Below are 21,584 nucleotides of genomic sequence, written 5' to 3'. Positions count from 1 at the left end.
GGTGAAAATAGCTGGTATATTCATTTCTTCCTAACTCCAAATGGCATTACATACTTTTAAAAGCAGCAAGCTAAATCTGTCTTCCCTATAGTTTATTCAAATAAAGGCTTATTCTTTTTTTTTAATTTTTTAATGCTTATTCTTAATGAAAACAAAGTTCCCCCCTCATAAAATAATCCAAACTCAATTCATCAGCCAAGCTGTCAATATTCTTAGTATCTTAGGTGTGTTGGTACAATAAGACGGAACAAAAAATGGAGAGGAATGTATTGGTGAAAATAGTGGGGATAAATAAAGGTTTATTCCTTTTTTTTCTTTTAAATTTTTTTTAAGGCTTATTCTTAATGAAAACAAAGGGTTTCCCCCCTCATAAACTAATCCAAATTCAATTCATAAGCCAAGCTGTCAATATTCTTAGTTTCTTAGTTGGTACAATAAAGATGGAACAAAAAATGGAGAGGAATGTGTTGGTGAAAATAGCAGGCATAAATAAAGCCTTATTCTTTTTTTTCTTTTTTAAAATTTTTTAAGGCTTATTCTTAATGAAAAAAAAAGGGTTTCCCCCTCATAAAATAATCCAAATTCAATTCATCAGCCAAGCTGTCAATATTCTTAGTTTTCTTAGGTGTGTTGCTACAATAAGATGGAACAAAAAATGGAGAGGAATGTATTGGTGAAAATAGCGGGGATAAATAAAGCCTTATTCTTTTTTTTTCTTTTTAAAATATTTTTAAGGCCTATTCTTAATGAAAACAAAGGGTTTCCCTCTCATAAAATAATCCAAATTCAATTCATCAGCCAAGCTGTCAATATTCTTAGTTTCTTAGGTATGTTGGTATAATAAGACAGAGCAAAAAAATGGAGAGGAATGTACTGGTGAAAATAGCTGGTATATTCATTTCTTCCTAACTCCAAATGGCATTACATACTTTTAAAAGCAGCAAGCTAAATCTGTCTTCCCTATAGTTTATTCAAATAAAGGCTTATTCTTTTTTTTTAATTTTTTAATGCTTATTCTTAATGAAAACAAAGTTTCCCCCCTCATAAAATAATCCAAACTCAATTCATCAGCCAAGCTGTCAATATTCTTAGTTTCTTAGGTGTGTTGGTACAATAAGACGGAACAAAAAATGGAGAGGAACGTATTGGTGAAAATAGCGGGGATAAATAAAGCCTTATTCTTTTTTTTTTCTTTTTTAAAATTTTTTAAGGCTTATTCTTAATGAAAACAAAGGGTTTCCCCCCTCATAAACTAATCCAAATTCAATTCATCAGCCAAGCCATCAATATTCTTAGTTTCTTAGCTGGTACAATAGTTGGTACAATAAAGATGGAACAAAAAATGGAAAGGAATGTATTGGTGAAAATAGCAGGCATAAATAAAGCCTTATTCTTTTTTTTTTTCTTTTTTAAAATTTTTTAAGGCTTATTCTTAATGAAAAAAAAAAAGGGTTTCCCCCTCATAAAATAATCCAAATTCAATTCATCAGCCAAGCTGTCAATATTCTTAGTTTCTTAGCTGGTACAATAGTTGGTACAATAAAGATGGAACAAAAAATGGAGAGGAATGTATTGGTGAAAATAGCAGGCATAAATAAAGCCTTATTTTTTTTTCTTTTTTAAAATTTTTTAAGGCTTATTATTAATGAAAAAAAAAGGGTTTCCCCCTCATAAAATAATCCAAATTCAATTCATCAGCCAAGCTGTCAATATTCTTAGTTTCTTAGGTGTGTTGCTACAATAAGACGGAACAAAAAATGGAGAGGAATATATTGGTGAAAATAGCGGGTATAAATAAAGCCTTATTCTTTTTTTTTCTTTTTAAAATATTTTAAGGCCTATTCTTAATGAAAACAAAGGGTTTCCCTCTCATAAAATAATCCAAATTCAATTCATCAGCCAAGCTGTCAATATTCTTAGTTTCTTAGGTATGTTGGTACAATAAGACAGAGCAAAAAAATGGAGAGGAATATATTGGTGAAAATAGCTGGTATATTCCATTTCTTCCTATCTCCAAATGGCATTACATACTTTTAAAAAGCAGCAAGCTAAATCTGTCTTCCCTATAGTTTATTCAAATAAAAGCTTATTCTTTTTTTTCCTTTCTTTTTTCTTTTTTTATTTTTTTTAAGGCTTTTTCTTTTTCTTTTTTTTTTTTTTCTTTTTTTTTTTTAAGGCTTATTCTTAATGAAAACAAAGGGTTTCCCCTTCATAAAATACTATAGTGAACTATCTAACATCTATGAATGATAACAAAACTTATTTTTAAAGATCCATATTCACAAAAGGGGGAATATTTCAATATTTGCAGATGCAAAGATTTTAATACATATTATCTACCCCTAACATGCTTATGGATCACAACTGGAAATCTCTTCAAATATTACTTCCTAAGCACATTTTAAATAGAAATAATGTCATTATGTTGTTGTCCTGGACATTTCATACTTTTAAACTCAAAGTTACTTAAAAAAACACAATTGAAATGAATAGAAGTTAAGAGCTCAAATCCTTGAGAGATTTATGGATGAGAATTGTAAATCCCAGAGAGAGGAAAGGACTGGCCTAAAGTTATACAAAGAGCAAAATAACTGCATTCAAAATTGAATCCAGATTGAGTCAAAGTTTTATGTTTTCCTATTTGCAATTCAACTGGTCTGTTCCGCAAGAAGTAAAGGAACTTTCTTATTTCTAGAGTAGAGATATCATGTCTTTTCTTGAATGTATGTATTTCCCATTAGCTCAAATGAGGTTAAGATTAATTTCAGTTGAGTAGACATCATTTCCAATTCTCATCACTTAACATGAGGACTATGATGTATGTACTATCTACCTGGCTGTCTGGATTATGTTAGCTGTGTGGAGTAAGCATGGTGACCATCTTGGAGCAGAAGACAGATTTTTGGCAGATACAAAACAAGGCTTTGAAAAACCAGATGGTTACCTAATTCAGGATTGTAGTCTTTGTTGCTCCCCAAAGCTCCTCAACCAACCAGAAGTGTGAAACTTTATTGGAACGAAAATAATCCAAACTCAATACATCAGCCAATGTAGTCAATATTCTTACTTAGTTTCCTAGGTCCTGTTGGTACAATAAGACAGAACAAAAAAAATGTAGAGGAATGTATTGGTGAAAATAGTGGGTATATTCCATTTCTTCCTAAGTCCAAATGGCATTACATACTTTTAAAAGCAGTAAGCTGAACCTGTCTTCCCTATGGTTTATTCCAATGAAGGCTTATTCTTAATGAAAACAAGGGGTTTCCCCCCTTGTAAAACACTGTAGCTAAATAACAAACATTCATGAATGCTAACAAATTTTTTTTTAAAGATCCATACTCCAAAAAGGGGGAAGATGTCAATATTTGCAGGTGCAAAGATTTTAATGTATATTATCTACCGCTTATATGCTTATGGATCATAGCTGGAAATCTCTTCAGATGCTTTTTTCTAGGCACAATTTAAGCAGAAATAATGTTTCTCTGCTGGTATACTAGACATTCCATACTTTTAAAAATTAAAAGAACTGAAAGTTGCTGCATTCAGATTTGAATCCAGATTTGAGTAGAAGTCCTATGTTCTCTTATTTGCAATTCAATCGGTCTGTTCCACAAGAAGGAAAGGAACCAACATTCACTATTCCGGGAACAAACACTACCTTGTCCAATTATTCAAAACATTTTCAAACTCCTTGTTTTCCCTTTGTAACTATGACCTAATTTTGGTCACCAACAATGGTTCCTTCCCCTATTTCCTGCAAGCACACTTGAATCAAAGGGGAGGCTAGTTTTGCTAAATCCAATAGAGGATGAAATACATAGGTAAGAGCAGCATAATCCTGTAGAGTAAGATTTACAATTCTTATCTTTTGTCAATTTGACCCTTGTCACGTCTCCCTCCCCTCACCTGCTTAAATATACATTCATAGAATTACAGAAGGTCAAAGTTGAAAACAACTTCCAAGATGATCTAAAGTCAATCCATCGTGTGATCTGGGGTCTTTCACCTGAGCTCCCCAGCTCTAGATTTTAAGATCCTGCCTTTTTAGAATTTTTTTTTATTTATTCATTTATTTTATTATTATTATTAAATTTTTATTAATAGGCACCCTTTTGGGACCAATGGCACTCATCCAAAAAGATACAAAGCAAACAATTTCTACCAATTCAAACCAATTCTACCAAACAATTCTACCAATTATTTGTGCAAAATAATAATAATAATATAAAATAAAAGGCACATTTATAAAGTCCAGTCAGGCATTTGAGAGAAAAGGAGAACTTGATGTGAAGATGCTTTTGATCTTTTTTATCCATAACTAAGAAAGCATCCTATTTGTTCTCCTTCCCCTTTGTCTTTCTGTAGACGATTTCTCGGAAGCTGGCTAGAATCCTGCTTTCTCTCTTTCGTCGTTCTTCTCGGTTGAATGACTCCAGGGTTCGTTTGTCATCCGCCCCATAGACCTGGTTTTCCTTTCGGAGACGCACAGCCTCCATTCTATGATGCCTAGAAAATGTTTTGATATAAACCTAACTTTGCCTTATCCCACCCCACTCCCTCAAAATGGTCTCAAGCTTCTCAGTGTGCCTGAATACCAAGTAGTCCATTTAAAAAAACGGTGTCTGAAATGGGTTAGACTGGAAGGAAGCCAAGCTGACTTTAAGCTGATTTTATGTCTTTTCTAGCATTCGATCCAACTTATCTTTCCTGAATCACTGATGCTCTGTCAGCATAACAAATACTACTTAGTCTTAACCACGGAGGCCACAAGGCCGGTGGGGTGCTATCGGAAGTCTACTCTGGATAAAAAGTTAAGTAGATGTCAGGGCATGGATCACCTAGGCAACCCTGTCTCTGCTGGATCCTAACAGCAGGGGATATGGGGGCTAGCATGCTATCAATCAGGCAAAATCCCTGCAAGGTTCCAGTCCGCTGAATAAGCAGTAGCCCTTGGTACTATGAACTGGACCAGGTACAAAGCTCTGATCAAAGAAATTCTAGCATATAGGCTGTGCCTTGAAGAGAAGACAACGAACAGAACCAATGCTGACCTTATTGAGGGCAACAGGTATCTTTTATGGTCAGGAGGGGAGTCTTCTCAAAAGATAAGGTGACCTGGAAGTAGCTGCTGGTCTTGAATAAGGACACAGTCTGATATCCCACAGATCATTAGAATTAAAACTTACTGATTCTCTATGCATAAACAGGCATGTGGATGGGTACATATGTGTGTGCATGGGTACATATGCATGTGCATGGGTACATATGTGTGTGCATGGGTAAATGTGTGTGTGTGCATGGGTACATATGTGTGTGCATGGGTAAATGTGCGTGCATGGGTGCATATGCGTGTGCATGGATACATATGTGTGTGAATGGGTAAGTGTGCGTGCATGGGTGCATATGTGTGTGCATGGGTACATATGTGCGTGCATGGGTGCATATGCGTGTGCATGGGTACATATGTGCGTGCATGGGTGCATATGCGTGTGCATATCTCTAAAAAGCTATGTCACCATCAGTGTATTCTCCACTCCAGGGAACATTATTCTAATTCCTAGAATGAAGCTTGGTTCATTTAGGACTGGTTTTCAACAATAGATCTTACTTCCCCATTGGACTTAAGCTGCCCCACGGGCCAACTCAGAAACAGGGCCCTTCTCCAATTGCCAAAGTGGTAGGATTCTCCACAGGCATAATGTACAGTTGTGCTCGGATTCTCCCAGAGGCTAAGATAGCTAGGGATATTTATTATGTGGCAACATAAGGACTAGAGAATTTTTAGGAGAATGATGACATTACTAAGTTTGAAGTCAAACTACACGTGGAACAGCTAGGGAAATGGCCAATGGATAAAGCACTGACTCTAAGTCAGAAAGACTTGACTGCTTCAGAGACTTTCAGACGTTTAAGCTGGGGCGTTTAAGCTCTCTTAGATTCAATTTCCTCATTTATGAGATGAGGATAAGAACAGTTACCTCAGGGGGGTTTGGTGAGGCTCAATGAGATGCTTACAGCATCATATAAATACTTGTTATAATTATTGTTGCTTGAATTTCAAATAAACAATGCATGTTTATATTCTTTTTATCCTAACGCTTCACTTGGTGGAACAACTACCCGAAGATCTGAATTATTATGGCTATATAAAATCCTACTTAATTTTTGTGATTAAAAAAAAAAAAATCAATGTTAAGAACCTACCTGCTTCCACTCATGACATATCCGGCATATTCAAATGATGCAATCTCTTCACTGGTCAGGCCAATTTCTCCTCTCCGAGGGATCCGCTTTCCAGCTTTCACATATTCAGCCATGGCTTCACCTTCGCCAGGCAATAGAGCGTGACCGTAGCTACAAAGAAATTAAGACAGGGATTTGTGGGTTAGATCATCTCTTATTCACAGGAGAGACTGTAAACAGAAGACGCAAATCAAGATTTCCTTGGGAAACAACAGATTCAGCAATAACTAAGTGAGTAGGCCAGCTTGACCGAGAAATGCAGACAGAGTTCCTTTGGGACAGCTGAATGGAAGGATCATTATTATTGATTACAGACTAGTGTAGATCCCTCCTCTTCCTTTGATGGTTTTGCTTCCACTTAATTCTCTCTCCATGTTTTCCCCTTAAAAAAAAAACAAAAAACCCTAAAAATCCTTAAACAGTGTTTCTGAAAATTTTCATTTCCCTAGGCAGGGATCATGGGCCCCAGTGATAGCTCACTTGAAGACTGACAGCTCATGTGACCACTAAGAGAAGGCCTGAAAGGTACATGGGAAGCCTGAACATTACATTTTTTTATCTTTTTAAAAAATATATTTTATTTATTTCATCAGGTATTTCTCAATTATATGTAAATAATTTTACATATTCTGAATTCGAAATTCTCTCTTTCCCTCTCTAACTCTTTGAGAAGGTATCAATTGCATAATCATTTCCATGATTTGCCATGTTGCAAAAGAAAAAGTAAAAAAGCTGAATGTTCTGTTTCTACATTTCTACTGCTACTCACCTCAAAGGTCTGTCCTCGGAAGCATTTAATGCTGTTGGAAGTTCTGGTCCAATCAATCCTTGACTTTCTTCGCTCTCTGTCAAAACCCCCCCCAAAATACCCAAAATAAACACACACACACACACACACACACACACACACACACACACACACACACATTCAGATTACCAGTTGGTTAATTGAATACTTGTTGAGCATATTCACTCCACCCGGTGGAATATATTCAAAAGATGCCTTATGGGAAGAAAGTAAGTCCCTTATCAGGGGAGCTTCTAATTCAGTGGAATAATCCCAGACAACAAGGATTGGCTTTGGGCCTTATGGAAACTGTTGGACATACCAGATTTGTGGTGCATGATGCTGAGGAACCGCCCCTAAACAATCACTCCTATGTCTATGTATAGATATGACAGTCCCCACAGAAGATGCCTACAAAGAACTTACCCAATGAGGAATCCTTTGTGGATTTCTTTTTTCTTTTTTCATCTGAGTTCTGGCTGCTTGATGTAGAAGACTTTCTCTTGTGCTGCTTCTTACTCTTTTTGGACTTCTTCCTGTCATGATTATAATTTATGGTGCACATTAAACACCTAGGAAAATCCATCAAGATGCAAGAAAATTTACTTTTTAGACAAATGCAGAGATTATATATGTGGATTTTTTTTCTTCTTAACAGTCTTAATAGTCAATTTAATTTTCCTTGCCTGATGTGAGGAGAAAACAAACTACAGATGGGTTCTGGGTTCTGGGAATCATCGTAGAGAATCCATGGCAGAATCCTCAGCTTAAATATCCTAGTCACAGTCCTTGGTAAGTAGGTTTTACTTAAAAAAAATAGTTTAACCTATTTAATAAAATCACAAATTTCCCTTCTCCACCTCCAACGTAAGAATCTAAGGGAACCTCCAAAAAAGCTTTCATCCTATTGAAAGGTAAAGTAATCTCAAAGTCACACTTACACATGGTGTTTTCGTTCTTTTCCAGATTTCTTCTTTCTCTTTTTGTTTTTCTTGTTCTTGTTTCTCTTGGACTTCTTGTCCTTAGTGGATTGCAAAACTCTTTCTGAATCTGCCAATTAAAGTTGAGAATAACTAAGAAGCAAAGACCTGAATGGGCACCTAAGTGTCATTATATTCTTTTAAGAAATAAGTCCCAACAAACACAACAAACAAAATTTTAAGAATCCAAAAAACTTGGGAAATAGAACAATTCTGGTCTCATCTGTTACAAAGGAGAAAATCCACTCAACCTTCTTTGGCAAAACAATAGAAAATGCACTCAAGGTAATGGATCGATGATAGTAATTATGTTAGCAGAGGAAAAACAGGGATCTGTTTAAAAGCAGTTTTCTGAGAAAGCCTTCTCTGGGCTATCTTACCCAGTTTTAGCTACCCTGAGTTAACCATTATCAGATTTTTTAGTGACTTCCAGAGCTGGAAGAGATCCAGAAGTTGCCTAGTCCAACCCGCTGCAGAAGCATGAATCTAATAATCATCCCTAAAAAGCCATCATCCAGCCTTCGTCTGAACACTTCCAGTGATGGGAAATTCACCGCTTCCTAAGGTAGACTATTTCACTTTGGGACAACTCTAACAATTAAGAGCTTTCTTCCTTATAAGATAGCATAGCAGTAGGAACTGTGTTGCAAATGTCAAATACATACATACATACATCAGAAGAAAGGAAATCGAGGACCCTCTTCTAAATGACCAAAATTATAGTTGAAAACCTCCGGTTGGCCTTCCTTACCACCTGGTTCATTACTGTCCCCATCATCACTGTCCCCAGCACGCTTTTTATGTTTTCTTGAGCTTTTCATCTTTCTTTTTTTCTTAGATCTATCCTTGGAGTGGCTAGTCTTCTTCTTTCTCTTCTTTCCTTCTGTACAAATATTTTAAAGAGCAGTCAGGGTAAAATTGCTTAAGTTTAAGTACGTAAGACATTTCTCAGGATGTCCCTTCCCACAAAAAACCTTCCCTTCTATCAAAACATCTGACCAAAATCAATCAAGAATGAGCCCCGTCTAACGGGTACATAACATTTTATAATGACGGCCCCCCACCTCTCCAATAAAATTAGAGGGATGTATTTCCTCTCCAGAGCCAAGATCAGCTATTACAAACATTCATTGACTGGCTTCCTAGTACCGTTCTTTTCATTTCTATTACTGGCTCTACTTTCTTCAGAAGGCATCAGTTCATACAAGGCCTTTCATGTTTTTCTGAATTCCTCATAGTCATCATGTCTTACCAAATGATACAATTCCATTCCAATCATCTACTTACTACAGTTTGTTCAGCCAGTTCCCTGGCAAAGAGTATCTACTTTGTTTATGATTCTTTGCTATTACCAAAAAAAGGTGCTATGAATATTTTGGAATATAGGGAGCCTTTCAATTTGACCTCCTTAAGGGTCTATGCCTTAGCAGTGAGATATGTGAGTGAGAGTGTATGAACAGTTTTGTCATTTTTCTCATCTAATTCCAAATTATTTTCCAGAATGTTTGCACCATTCCACAGCTCTATCAACAAAGTAATAGTGTGTCTATATTCCCATAGTCCTTCCAACGTTGACTATTTCTGTCCTTTATCATATTTGCTATTTTGAGGGGGGAGGGTTGATATGAAAGTTGAGAATTCTCTTAATCTGGAGTTGTTCTCTGTAGGAGAATGGCCCTTGAGTTTATATATTCGGGTTAATTCCCTTTATTTCTTAGCTATTAGACCTTTTTCAGAGATATTTGTTTGCAAAGTTTCCTCCCATAGGACAGTTTCGTTTTTCCCTATCTGTGGTGATTTTATACAAAAGCTCCTCAAACTGTAATTTTCTATTTTGTCTTTCATGACCACAAATATCTAAGCTTGGTTAAGAATTCTCACCCAACCAGTTTTAGAAGGCATCTCCTTCCATTTTCATCCATTTTGTAAATGACAAAATCTTTAACATTTAGGTCACATATCCATTTGTAACTTAATGTGGTATATAAGACTGAATTATCTACAAAATCATTTTCTAGTTTTCCCAGATGCTTAACAAAAGCAATGAATTGAAAAATGAAAAGTAAAAGGAATGAATTTTTTTTTTTTATGTTCTTCAAGTTACTGAAAAATGGGATGATTGAATTACATTGTTTCTAAATCTCATTTTTTCTAATGCACTACATTTTTTTTGACTAGGACCAAAATGTTTTACTGATTACTGTTTTATACTAGTCTGAGGTGTGGAAGTGCTATTCCTATTTTTCCCCCTTTATTTCCTTTGAGATTTTTGATCTCTTGTTCCATTGTCTGTCTGTCACTCTGTGTGTGTGTGTGTGTGTGTGTGTGTGTGTGTGTGTGTGTGTGTGTGTATAAAATGAAAAACAATGGGCTTACTGAATTATATTCTTTCTGAATCTACTTTTGTCTAATGAGCTATTTTTTTCCTTTTTGACAAGGACCAAAGAGTTTTAATGATTACTACTTTATACTAGAGTCTGAAACATGAAAGTGCTATTCCTCTTTTTTACCCATTATTTCCTTTCAGATTCTTTATCTCTTGTCTGCTCTCCCCTCTATCTGTATGTATGTGTGTATATATAAAAAATGAAAAGTAAAAGAATGACCAATTCTTTTATGTTCTTAAGATAGTGACCAATAGGGTTTCTGAATTATATTGTTTCTAAATCTAGTTTTTTCTAATGACCAACTTTTTGTTTACCAGCACCAGAGAGTTTTAATAATTACTGATTTATGCTTTACTATGACGTATGGTGCTGCTATTCCTATTTCCCCCCCCCCAATATTTCCTTTGAGATTCTTGATCTCTTGTTCCTCTGTCTCCATGTGTATATGTATACAGGCGCGCGCGCACACACGCACACGCACACACACACACATATAAAATGAAAAGTAAAGGAATGAATAATACTTTTATGTTCTTAAAATTACTTAACAATGGGGTCACTGAATTATATTATTTCTAAAACTAGTTTTTTTTCTAATGATCAACTTTTTTTTTCACTAGGATGAAAGAGTTTTAATAATTACTGTTTTATACTTTACTATGAAATATGATGCTGCTTTTCCTATTTTTTTGCCCATTATTTCCTTTGAGATTCTTAATTTCTTGTTCCTTTGTCTATCTGTCTGCTTCTGTATGTGTATCTGTATGTGTGTGTATATGTGTATGTGTATATATATATATATATATTTAAATATATATAATGAAAAATAAAAGAATGATTACTTTTTTATTTTCTTAAGGTTACTGAACAATGGGGTTCCTGAATTATATTGGTTCTAAATTAGTTTTTTTCTAATGATCTAGTTTTTTACTAGCACCAAAGAGTTTTAATAATTATTGCTTTATACTTTACTATGAAATATGGTGCTGCTATTCCTATTTCCCCCCATTATTTCCTTTGAGATTCTTGATCTCTTGTTTCTGTCTGTCTGCCTTTCTGTGTGTGTGTGTGTGTGTATATAAAAGGAAAAGGAAAGGAAGGAATAATTCTTTTATGTTCTTAAGATTACTTATTTCTAAATCTAGCTTTTTCTAATGATCTACTTTTTGTTGATTAGTACCAAAGAGTTTCAATGATTACTGGTTTATACTAAAGTATGAGGTATGGAATAATAGTCCTATTTTTTACCCATTATTTCCTTGGAGATTCTTGCTCTCTTGTTCCTCTGTTTGTCTGTGTGGCTGTGTGTGTATGTATGTATGTATATAGGTGTGTGTATACATACATAGATAATCAATAATCAAAGAATGAATAATTTTTTTATTAACATTACTAAACAATGATATCATTGAACTACATTGCTTCTAAATCTAGTTTTTTCTAAAGACCTACTTTTTTTTGGCTAGGTCCAAAGAGTTTTAATGATTACTGCTTTTTACTGAAGTCTGAGGTATGGAAATAATATTAATAATTCTCCCCCATTATTTTCTTTGAGATCTTGATTTCTTGTTCCTTTGTCAGTCTGTCTCTGTGTATGTGCATATATATATATATAATGAAAAGTAAAGAATTGAATAATTTTTATGTTCTTAAAGATTAATGTACAATGGGGTTACTGAAGTATATATTGTTTCAAAAATTACATTTTTAAGGATCTTTTTTTGTACTAGCACCAAAAAGTTTTAATAATTACTGTTTTATACTTTACTATGAAGTATGATGCTGCTTTTTCTATTTTTTAACTATTATTTCCTTTGAGATTCTTGATTTCATGTTACTCTGTCTCCCTTTATGTGTTTGTATGTGTGTGTATATATATATATGTATATATAAATGAAAAATAAAGTTATGAATAATTCTTTTATGTTCTTAAGGTTCCTGAACAATGGGGTTCCTGAATTATAGTTTCTAAATGATTTTTTTAATGATGTATTTTGTTTTTGGCTAGGCCCAAAGTGTTTTAATGATTACAGTTTTTTACTGCAGTCTGAGGTTTAGAAATAATATTGGTATTTGCCCCCCATTATTTTCTTTGAGATTCTTGATTTCTTGTTTATCTGGCTTCCTCTGTGTGTGTGTGTGTATGCATATATATATATATTAATTCTAATTCTAATAATATATATAAAGATTAATTCTTTTATGTTCTTAAGGTAACTAAACAATGGGGTTCCTGAATTATATTATTTCTAAATCTATTTTTTTAAATGATCTACTTTTTTGATTGGTACCAAAGAGTTTCAATGATTGTTGTTTTCTATTATATGCTAAGGTATGGAGGTGCTATTTCTACATTTTTCCTATTATTTCTTTTGAGATTCTTGATCTCTTGTTCCTGTGTGTGTGTGTGTGTGTATGTGTACATGTATATATATAAATAAGGAAAAGTAAAGTAATGAGTCACACTTTTATGTTCTGAAGGTTACTGAACAATGGGGTCACATTATTTCTAAATCTAGTATCTTTTGATTATCTACTTTATTTGATTAGTACCAAACAGTTTTAATGATTACTGCTTTATACTATACTCTGTGATATGGAGGTGCAAATTCTACATTTTCTCCATTATTTCCTATGAGATTCTTGATCTCTTGCTCTTTTTGTCTGTTGGTCTGTGTGTGCATGCATATATGTATATAAACATATATATATATATATATATATATATATATATATATATATATATATATATATATATATATATATAATTTAAAGTAAATGAATGAATAATTTTTATGTCCTGAAGATTATTGCAAAATGGGGTTAGTATATTGTTCCTAAAACTAGTTTTTTTCTAATTATTTTTTTACTAACACTAAAGAATTTTAACAATTATTGCTTTACACTTTACTATGGAGTATGGTGCTGCTTTTCCAATTTTTTACTCATTATTTCCTCTGAGATTCTTGATTTCTTGTTCCTCTGTCTGTCTGTATTCCTCTGTGTGTGTGTGATGAAAAGTAAAGGAAAGATTAATTCTTTTTTTGTGTGTGTGTATATATATATATATATATATATATATATATATACATACATATATATATATATAATGTCATATATATAATGAAAAATAAAAGAATGACCAATTCTTTATGTTCATAACATTAGTGAACAATGGTATTACTGAATTATATTCTTTTTAGATCTAGGTTTTTTTTTAAAATGAGCTACTATTTTTTGACTAGTATCAAAGATTACTGGTTTATACTAAAGTATGAGGTATGGAAATAATATTCCTAATTTTTACCCATTATTTCCTTGGAGATTCTTGCTCTCTTGTTCCTCTGTCTGTCTGTGTGGCTGTGTGTGTATGTATGCATGTATATAAATGTGTGTATACATACATACATACATATATATATATATATATATATATAAAATGAATAGTCAAAGAATGAATAATTTTTAAAATTAATATTACTGAACAATTGTGTCATTGAACTACATTGTTTCTAAATCTAATTTTTTCTAAAGACCTCCTTTTTTTTTTTTGACTAGGCCCAAAAAGTTTTAATGATTACAGCTTTTTACTGCAGTCTGAGGTATGGAAATAATTTTGGTATTTGCCCCCCTCCCCATTATTTTCTTTGAGATCCTTGATCTCTTGTTCCTTTGTCTGTCTCTTGTGTATATATATATATATATATATATATATATATATATATATATATATATATATATATATGTGTGTGTGTGTGTGTTTGTGTGTGTGTGTGTGTATGTATGTGTATATATATATATATATATATATATATATATATATGTAAAAGGAAAAGTAAAGAATTGAATATTTTTTTATGTTCTTAAAGATTACTGTACAATGGGGTTACTAAAGTATATTGTTTCTAAAATTACATTTTTTAATGATTTTTTTTTGCTAGCACCAAAAAGTTTTAATAATTACTGCTTTATACTTTACTATGAAGTATAATGCTGCTTTTCCTACTTTTTACCCATTATTTCCCTTGAGATTCTTGATTTCATGTTCCTCTGTTTCTGTCTCTCTTTATGTGTGTGTGTGTGTATATACATATATATATATATATATATATGTATCTATAAATGAAAAGTAAAGTTATGAATAATTCTTTTATGTTCTTAAGGTCCCTAAACAATGGGGTTCCTGAATTATAGTTTCTAAATCTACTTTTTTCTAATGATGTATTTTGTTTTTGGCTAGGCCCAAAGTGTTTTAATGATTACAGCATTTTACTGTAGTCTGAAGTATAGAAATAATAGTATTTCCCCCCATTATTTTCTTTGAGATTCTTGATTTCTTGTTCCTTTGTCTGTGTGTCTGTCTCTGTGTGTGCATATATATATATATTTATGTATAAAATAAAAAGTAAAGAATTGAATAATTTTTTATGTTCTTAAGATTACCGTATAATAGGGTTACTGAAGTATATTATTTCTAAAATTACATTTTTTAATGATTTTTTTTTGCTAGCACCAAAAAGGTTTAATAATTATTGCTTTATACTTTACTATGAAGTATGGTTCTGCTTTTTCTATTTTTTTCCCATTATTTCCTTTGAGATTCTTGATTTCTTATTCCTGTCTGTATGTTTATATGTTTATATCTATATAATGAAAAGTAAAAGTATGAATAATTCTTTTATGTTCTTAAGACTATGGAACAATGGGGTTACTGACATATTGTTTCTAAATCGAGTTTTTTCTAACTATCTACTTTTTTTAAGTAGTACCAAACAGTTATAATGATTACTAATTTATACTCTAGACTGAGGTAGGGTGGTGCTATTCCTTTATTTTTCCAATTATTTCCTTTGAGATTCTTGATCTCTGCTCCTCCCCCCTGCATGTGTGTTTTTGTGTGTTTGTGTGTGTAAGTAATGAAAATTTATTATAGTTAAAAGTCAATATATAATAACGAAAAGTCATTTATACACACACACACACACACAATGAACAATTCTTCAATATTCTTAAGATTAATGTTCAATGGGATTACTGACATATTTTTTCTAAATCTAGTTTTTTTTTTTTTTTTGTAATGATCTACTTTTTTTGAGTAGGACCCAAGAGTTTTAGTGATTACTGTTTTGTAGTATTGTCTGAGGTGTGGAAGTGCTATTCCTATTTTTTCCCATTATTTCCTTTGAGATTCTTGATGTCTTGTTCCAGTGTCTGTCTGTCTGTCTCTCAGTGTGTGTGTGTATAAAATGAAAAATAAAGGAGTACATAATTCTTTAATGTTCTTAAGTTTTACTGAACATGGGGTTACTGAATTATAAATGTTATTATTTTATATTGTCTAACTCTATAAAGTTTCTCCTTGATGCTTTGATTTCTATAACTCTCAGTTTGTAAGTTTGGGGAATAAAAATATCATTTTTATTCTATTAAGAGGGCCCAGCCTTGGACAGGAAATAATCTTTCTATTTATATTACTTCTTTTATCATTTTAAAGATTCTTTTGTAATTGTAATTAAATTAAGCTCACTGTGTCTTGGTCATCCAACTCTGAGATACTTTATGCATTTTGTAGTTATTTTGAATGTGGTTTCTCTATTGGTTTTTGTAATTGCTAAATTAACATGCTGATGATCTCTTATTTAATGTGAGTGCTGCTACTTCACTGAAGCTATTTATTACCTCTCTCATCCTGATAGGTTTTCCTAAGCTAACTATCATGTCATCTGCATACAAGGATAACCTTGTCTCCTATCTGCCCATCTTTACACCTTTAATTTTCTTTCTTATTTCAATGAGATTGCCAACATTTCTCCAACACTATCAAATAATAGTGGGCATCCTTGGTTTATACCTGTATATACTGAGAGCTTCTAGTGTTTCTCTAATCCAGATAATAATGCCAGCTTTCCCTCCCCTATTTTTATTATTAAAAATGGACTTTCTGTGCCTAGTCTTGTTAGTTTTTTTTCTTATTAGTTTTAAAGTATAACTGATACGCTATTATTAAAGTTTTTTTGAATCAATTGACATAATTGTGTGGTTTTTGTTCTTAAAAAGATTAATCAGAACTGTTTTCCCTAATGTTGAATCTTACTTCATTATAATGGGTAATTCCAGGAATATATTGCTATAGTCCTTTTTTAACTACTTGTTAAGTAATATTTCTTATTTTTCAAAGTCTATTGCTTTACTAGTCACAAATCCAATGATGCTATCCAAGAAAAACAGCTTTGTCATTAAGCAAAAATACCTCCTGCATCACTGGAAGTTGTAGAGTCTTTGTCCTCCTTTGGGGTATGCTCATCTGAACTAAATGTGAGGAAAAGAGTTGTCAAAATTAGAATATGATAAAATAAATATTTACTGCTCTGATGGATCCATGATCTGTGTAGATCAGTCCACCTCCTTTTTGATATATATTTAACATATTTAATATATTTGATATATTTCCTAATAAATGACATCCTCTCCTGCTCATTAAAAATAAGTTAAAATTGTTTGGTCATATATACATATATTGTATTTAATTTATACTCTAGCATATTTGACATGTATTGGTCAACCTGCCATCTGGGGGGGGAGGGAGGGGAAAAAATTGGAACAAGGGGTTTGGCAATTGTCAGTGTTGTAAAATTACCCATGCATATAACTGGTAAATAAAAATTATATTTAAAAAATAAGTTCATTAAAGCAATTTTAATGTAGTGATTGGGACACATATAACATTCTACTCTTATAATTTTACAAGTTATTGACAGAAAGGCATAGAAAATATATTTTAACTTCAGCCTGGAAATATTTATCCTGTTGTTATGAAACTTAGGAAAAGACTACAATTTTTCTCCAAATCTATAAATTATATAAGAGACAGTAATATTTGTTCAGCTCCCCAGAATAAGGGGGAAAGTAGCTTGAACTTCCACATAAGTTATTTTGATCAGTTTTAGAAACTTATAAGGACTATTCCCAGAGAAAGAACTGACTGTGACTGAATACTGATTGAAGCATACTTTTAAAACATTAATTTTCTTGGGGTTTTTTGGGAGGAGGTCTATGTTTTCTTCTACAACATGATTTTTATGGAAATAATTTACATGGCTTCACATGTGCCTTCTTAATGATGGGGGATGGAAAAGGAGGAAGGGAGAGAATCTGGAACTCAAAATTTTAAAAACAAATGTTAAAAACTGTTTTACATACAATCGGGGGAAAATAAAATATTAAATAATGAAAAAAAGAAACTTAGAAAGATTAGGATTGAAGAATCACTTAAAATCCATAGAATGCTAGAGATGAAAAGGGTTTTGGCCTTAGTTCTGCACAGTTTCCAAGAGCTTCCAAGGGCTTCCAAGAGCTCCTTCCAGAGCTCCATGAATGCAAGTTTTTTTCAGCCCTTAAGGGTCTGGAGTTTTCTTCAATATCTATAAGGTCATGTTTCTAGGTGTTATAGTTTTATCCAATGTCATGAATCAGGAGTTCACTAATTACAAACACCTTTGGAATTCAGCAAAGTGAACCCAGATGTGCAAAAAAGACAGAACCCCAAAACAAAGCCTATTGCTAAAGGAAAAGGAAATATGGAAAAAGAGAAATAGCTTACTTAAGATTGTAAAGAGCAGCATTTCATTTTGTGACATATATATATATATATATATATATATATATATATACACACACACACACACACACACACACACACACATACATATATATATATGTATGTATGTATGTATGTATGTATGTATATATTACAGCTAAGCTAGCCAAAAAGAAAAGTTATTGCAAAATAAATGAATTTAATATTAAATGTTGCTGTGAATAAGAAATCAATGTCACATAAAAACAAGAGTGCTTAAAAATTAATGTCCTATTATCACTTAAAATACTTTTATTTATATATTATATGTAAAATTTAGGATGAAGATAATATGGCATCACAAGACAGAAAGTAAACCATGAAGCTTTTCATTTAGGTAGCAAGAAAACCCAAACAAACAAACCAAAAGACCCCAACAATCACTTTTACATGTAAAATGGGGGAAAATAAGATTAAATAACTTAAAAATATATATAACTACCTTTAAAAATTCTCTATTAAGACATAGATTCAGAGTAAAAAGATAAAAGTATATACTTTTAGAGAGGGAAAATCACTTACTCTGGCTCAGGAATTTTTGGAGAAAGTCCCCAAACTTCTGGAGCTCCTAGTTCTCCAATTCTCTCTCTCTGACTTAATCTCCTAGAAAATACAAGAATATAGAAGAAATAAATATATTGCACATACACTGTACAATGTTTTGCTTTTTAAATCAGTGGTCTCCAAAATGTATGCTGCCCACTCCAAGGTGTGATCAACCAATTGGAGGGTAAGAAGATGGTTCGAATCTTCCCCACCTATAGCCAACTCAATCACATCTCCAAACTCTCTCACTCTGTCCCCTCCATATTTTTGGACCTTCACCCTTTCCTTTTGGGAGCCAGTGTGAATTCCATAGGTTTTCCTGGGTCATCCTCAACTCACTTGCATACACTCCACAAATCCAGCCCCTTCTCAACTCTTATTATCTCTACTCCCACAACACTCCAGGCATACAACTTTCCTCTATTCACATAGCTACCAGCCTAGTTTATAAGTCTCCTGGACTACAGCAACAACCTTTTAATTTTGCTGCCTCATTTCTCCCTTCTCCAATGGGTCTACATGACAAAATACTAAGTCTGACTACATCACTCCCCTTCTCAAACTCCAGAATCTCTGTTGATTCTAATACCAAATATGATATTTTTATATTATATAATTATTATATTATAGATAATATTATTATATTATAATATATACTATATATTACATAATATATATTACACATATATTACATTATATATTATTATAATATATTATAATATTATATGTAATATATTATAAATATTATATAATTATATAGTATATAATATATAATATATCATCTTTTAAATTTTTCATACGTGAATAATGTACATAATTATTTATAATGTACATAATTATTAACATAGGGCAGTAGATACCATTTATTTTCCAAGGAAAACTTTTGGTCAAACCCACATACACTTATTAGTATTTCTTTTTTTACACATCCCAAAATAACATCATAAGAGAGGTAGAGAATAAGAGAGATAGCATCTTTGATTTTAAAATGTGGGAAAAGGAATAACAGCATTTACACGATCACGATCAAGTTCGAAGAAACCGCAAGTTATCCCGTCCATGCCCTTTCCGCCATTGTTCAATCGAGATAAACTAGCTTCCAAGTGGGACGCTTTCAGATGCTGGACTAGGATTTAAAACCCGATCTCGGCCATTTACTAACTATGGGATCCTGAGCAGATTCCTAACTCCTTTGTACCTCAGTTTCCTCATAGGTAAAATGAGGAGCTTTACACTTAAGGGTCTCTTAGATTCTTTCCAGATCTAAATCTATTACCTATGAGCCTCGGAGACTAACTTGCTCAGTGCTACCAACAGGAACCATCACACTTGGCGTTCGAACCTAGGGCTCTCCCAGAGTGCTATTTTTTTCGTTAAAAAAGGAAAAATTAATTTTGCTTTTCAAAAAAAAATGCTTTCATTCTTTTAAAAAAACTTATAATACACTTAACACCACAAAAGGCGACTATTTTAATTCTACACCAGTTCTCTTGGAATTGTACTACAAATGATATCTCAGATATACAGAAGGGGACCCCTCCGACCCCCAGCAGGCCAGGAAAAGTCTACCAAAACCATTTAGCAAGTATTGCTTAGTAGCTATATCCATGGATTTTCAAAGAGAAGTAAAAGGGGTGGGAGAAAACAAATCCAATGAGTGAAGGGAAAGACGAGCGTAATGGAATAGAGGAAATCGATGTGAAAAAGAAAAAAAGGGGAAAGACAAATGGAAAAATGGTTGAGGTGGCAAATGAAAGATTGTTGGGTGGGAGTTTAAGTGGGGCTAAGTTAAGTTAGGATGGAGGAACAGGGAGAAAGAAAAATGGGAAAGGGATTGAGGAGGCAAGTGAAGCCTGCAAAGCAGGAGAGAAAGGGAGAAAGCGGGTCTCAGAGAGGACTTACTTTTGCCGAAGACTCTCCTCCTTCGCTTTTTCGAGGTAGCTGGACCAGGGCTGGTAATGCCGGTATTCGGAGCGGTAACCATGACTAGAGGTGGAAGGTCTCGGGTATGAGGAGGAATGGCTGTGCGAGGAACGGCCATGCGAAGAAGAGGCCCGACCTGAAGACTTCAATAAACTCTTGCCTGAGCGGCTCCTGTGGCTGGTATGAGGCTTCAAGTGTGGCTTGTGGCGGAAGCCGGCCATGTGGGCAAAACTACGGCCGAATCTGAAGCTAGAATCTGGACTGAGACTTGGGCTCCGGCGTGGGCTCTGGGTGGGCTGGGAGCTCTGCACAGGGCTCCGAGGAGGGCTCCGGCCGGAGCTGGCTGTAGAAACTCTGAGTCGTGTTGGGGTCCAGGGCTGAATTGGAGCTCACTGGAGCTGCCCGATGAAGGGCGGGGGATAAAGGGCCCACCGCCATAGCGGCGAAGATTGCGTTTCCCAAGATTTGGAGCGGGGACCGCGAAATGGGAGGGGCCCCACGAGGGCGAGAGCGGGATCGAGAGCGAGGACCGAGAGCGGGGACCAAGTGCGGGGACCGCGAGCGGGGACCGAGAGCGGGGACCGAGAGCGGGGACCGAGAGCGGGGACCAAGTGCGGGGACCGAGAAACGGGGACCGAGAAACGGGGACCGAGAAACGGGATGGAGAGCGGGGACCGAGGGCCCTGTACCGGGGTCTGAAGGAGGGCCCGGGCCGAGTGCGTGAACGGCTTTCCCGGCTAGTCGAAGGGCCCTCACCAGAGTCCCAGAACTCACTGGTGTGGGCGCCGCTGGTGGGCTCCCTGTAGCTGGGGAACCGGCCATAATGGCTGCCCTCGCTGGAGCTGCTATGGCGAGGGCTACGGACGACGCCACTGGCCACCCCACTTCCCCCTCCGTCCCCGACTTGCCATGACTGACTGTCGGACATCTCTCCTGGACTGAAGGGGTAGCTGACGAGAACTGGGGAGCGGCGTGGTCCAGAAGCTCCCTGAGACACTGAGGGAGAACGAGCTCCCTCTACAGGCTGACGTGCCGCCATACTTCCGCTTCTGGCGCACCAGAAAGTTCTAGACTTCAACTGC

General features: G+C 34.4%; 1 protein-coding gene across 1 annotated transcript; it reads right to left on the bottom strand.

Annotated features, from left to right (window-relative positions):
* Positions 1–4,331: 4,331 nt before the first annotated feature.
* Positions 4,332–21,584, bottom strand: NKAP (NFKB activating protein). Its single transcript, XM_074277685.1, has 9 exons — positions 20,482–21,584; positions 18,556–18,636; positions 16,648–16,706; positions 8,762–8,893; positions 7,972–8,080; positions 7,457–7,566; positions 7,013–7,088; positions 6,205–6,354; positions 4,332–4,506 (listed from the first exon to the last, which is right to left on the bottom strand). Exons 1-9 carry the CDS (start codon positions 20,721–20,723, stop codon positions 4,332–4,334), a joined length of 1,134 nt encoding a protein of 377 aa, XP_074133786.1. The 5' UTR covers positions 20,724–21,584.

This window comes from Sminthopsis crassicaudata, chromosome X (genome assembly GCF_048593235.1).
Source record: "Sminthopsis crassicaudata isolate SCR6 chromosome X, ASM4859323v1, whole genome shotgun sequence".
In the NCBI taxonomy this organism is placed as follows: Eukaryota; Metazoa; Chordata; class Mammalia; order Dasyuromorphia; family Dasyuridae; genus Sminthopsis; species Sminthopsis crassicaudata.
Note: the sequence above shows the minus strand (reverse complement) of the source record. Positions and strands in the feature narration are given on the sequence as shown.

Excerpts from the sequence above, each read along its gene's own strand:
- NKAP (XM_074277685.1), bottom strand. The coding sequence starts at position 20,723 with ATGGCCGGCTTCCGCCACAAGCCACACTTGAAGCCTCATACCAGCCAC. Across the intron at positions 16,707-18,555 it reads CCAAAAATTCCTGAGCCAGA|TTCAGATGAGCATACCCCAA; the intron begins GTAAGTGATTTT and ends CCTCACATTTAG. Across the intron at positions 8,081-8,761 it reads GGACAGTAATGAACCAGGTG|ATTCAGAAAGAGTTTTGCAA; the intron begins GTAAGGAAGGCC and ends TTTAATTGGCAG.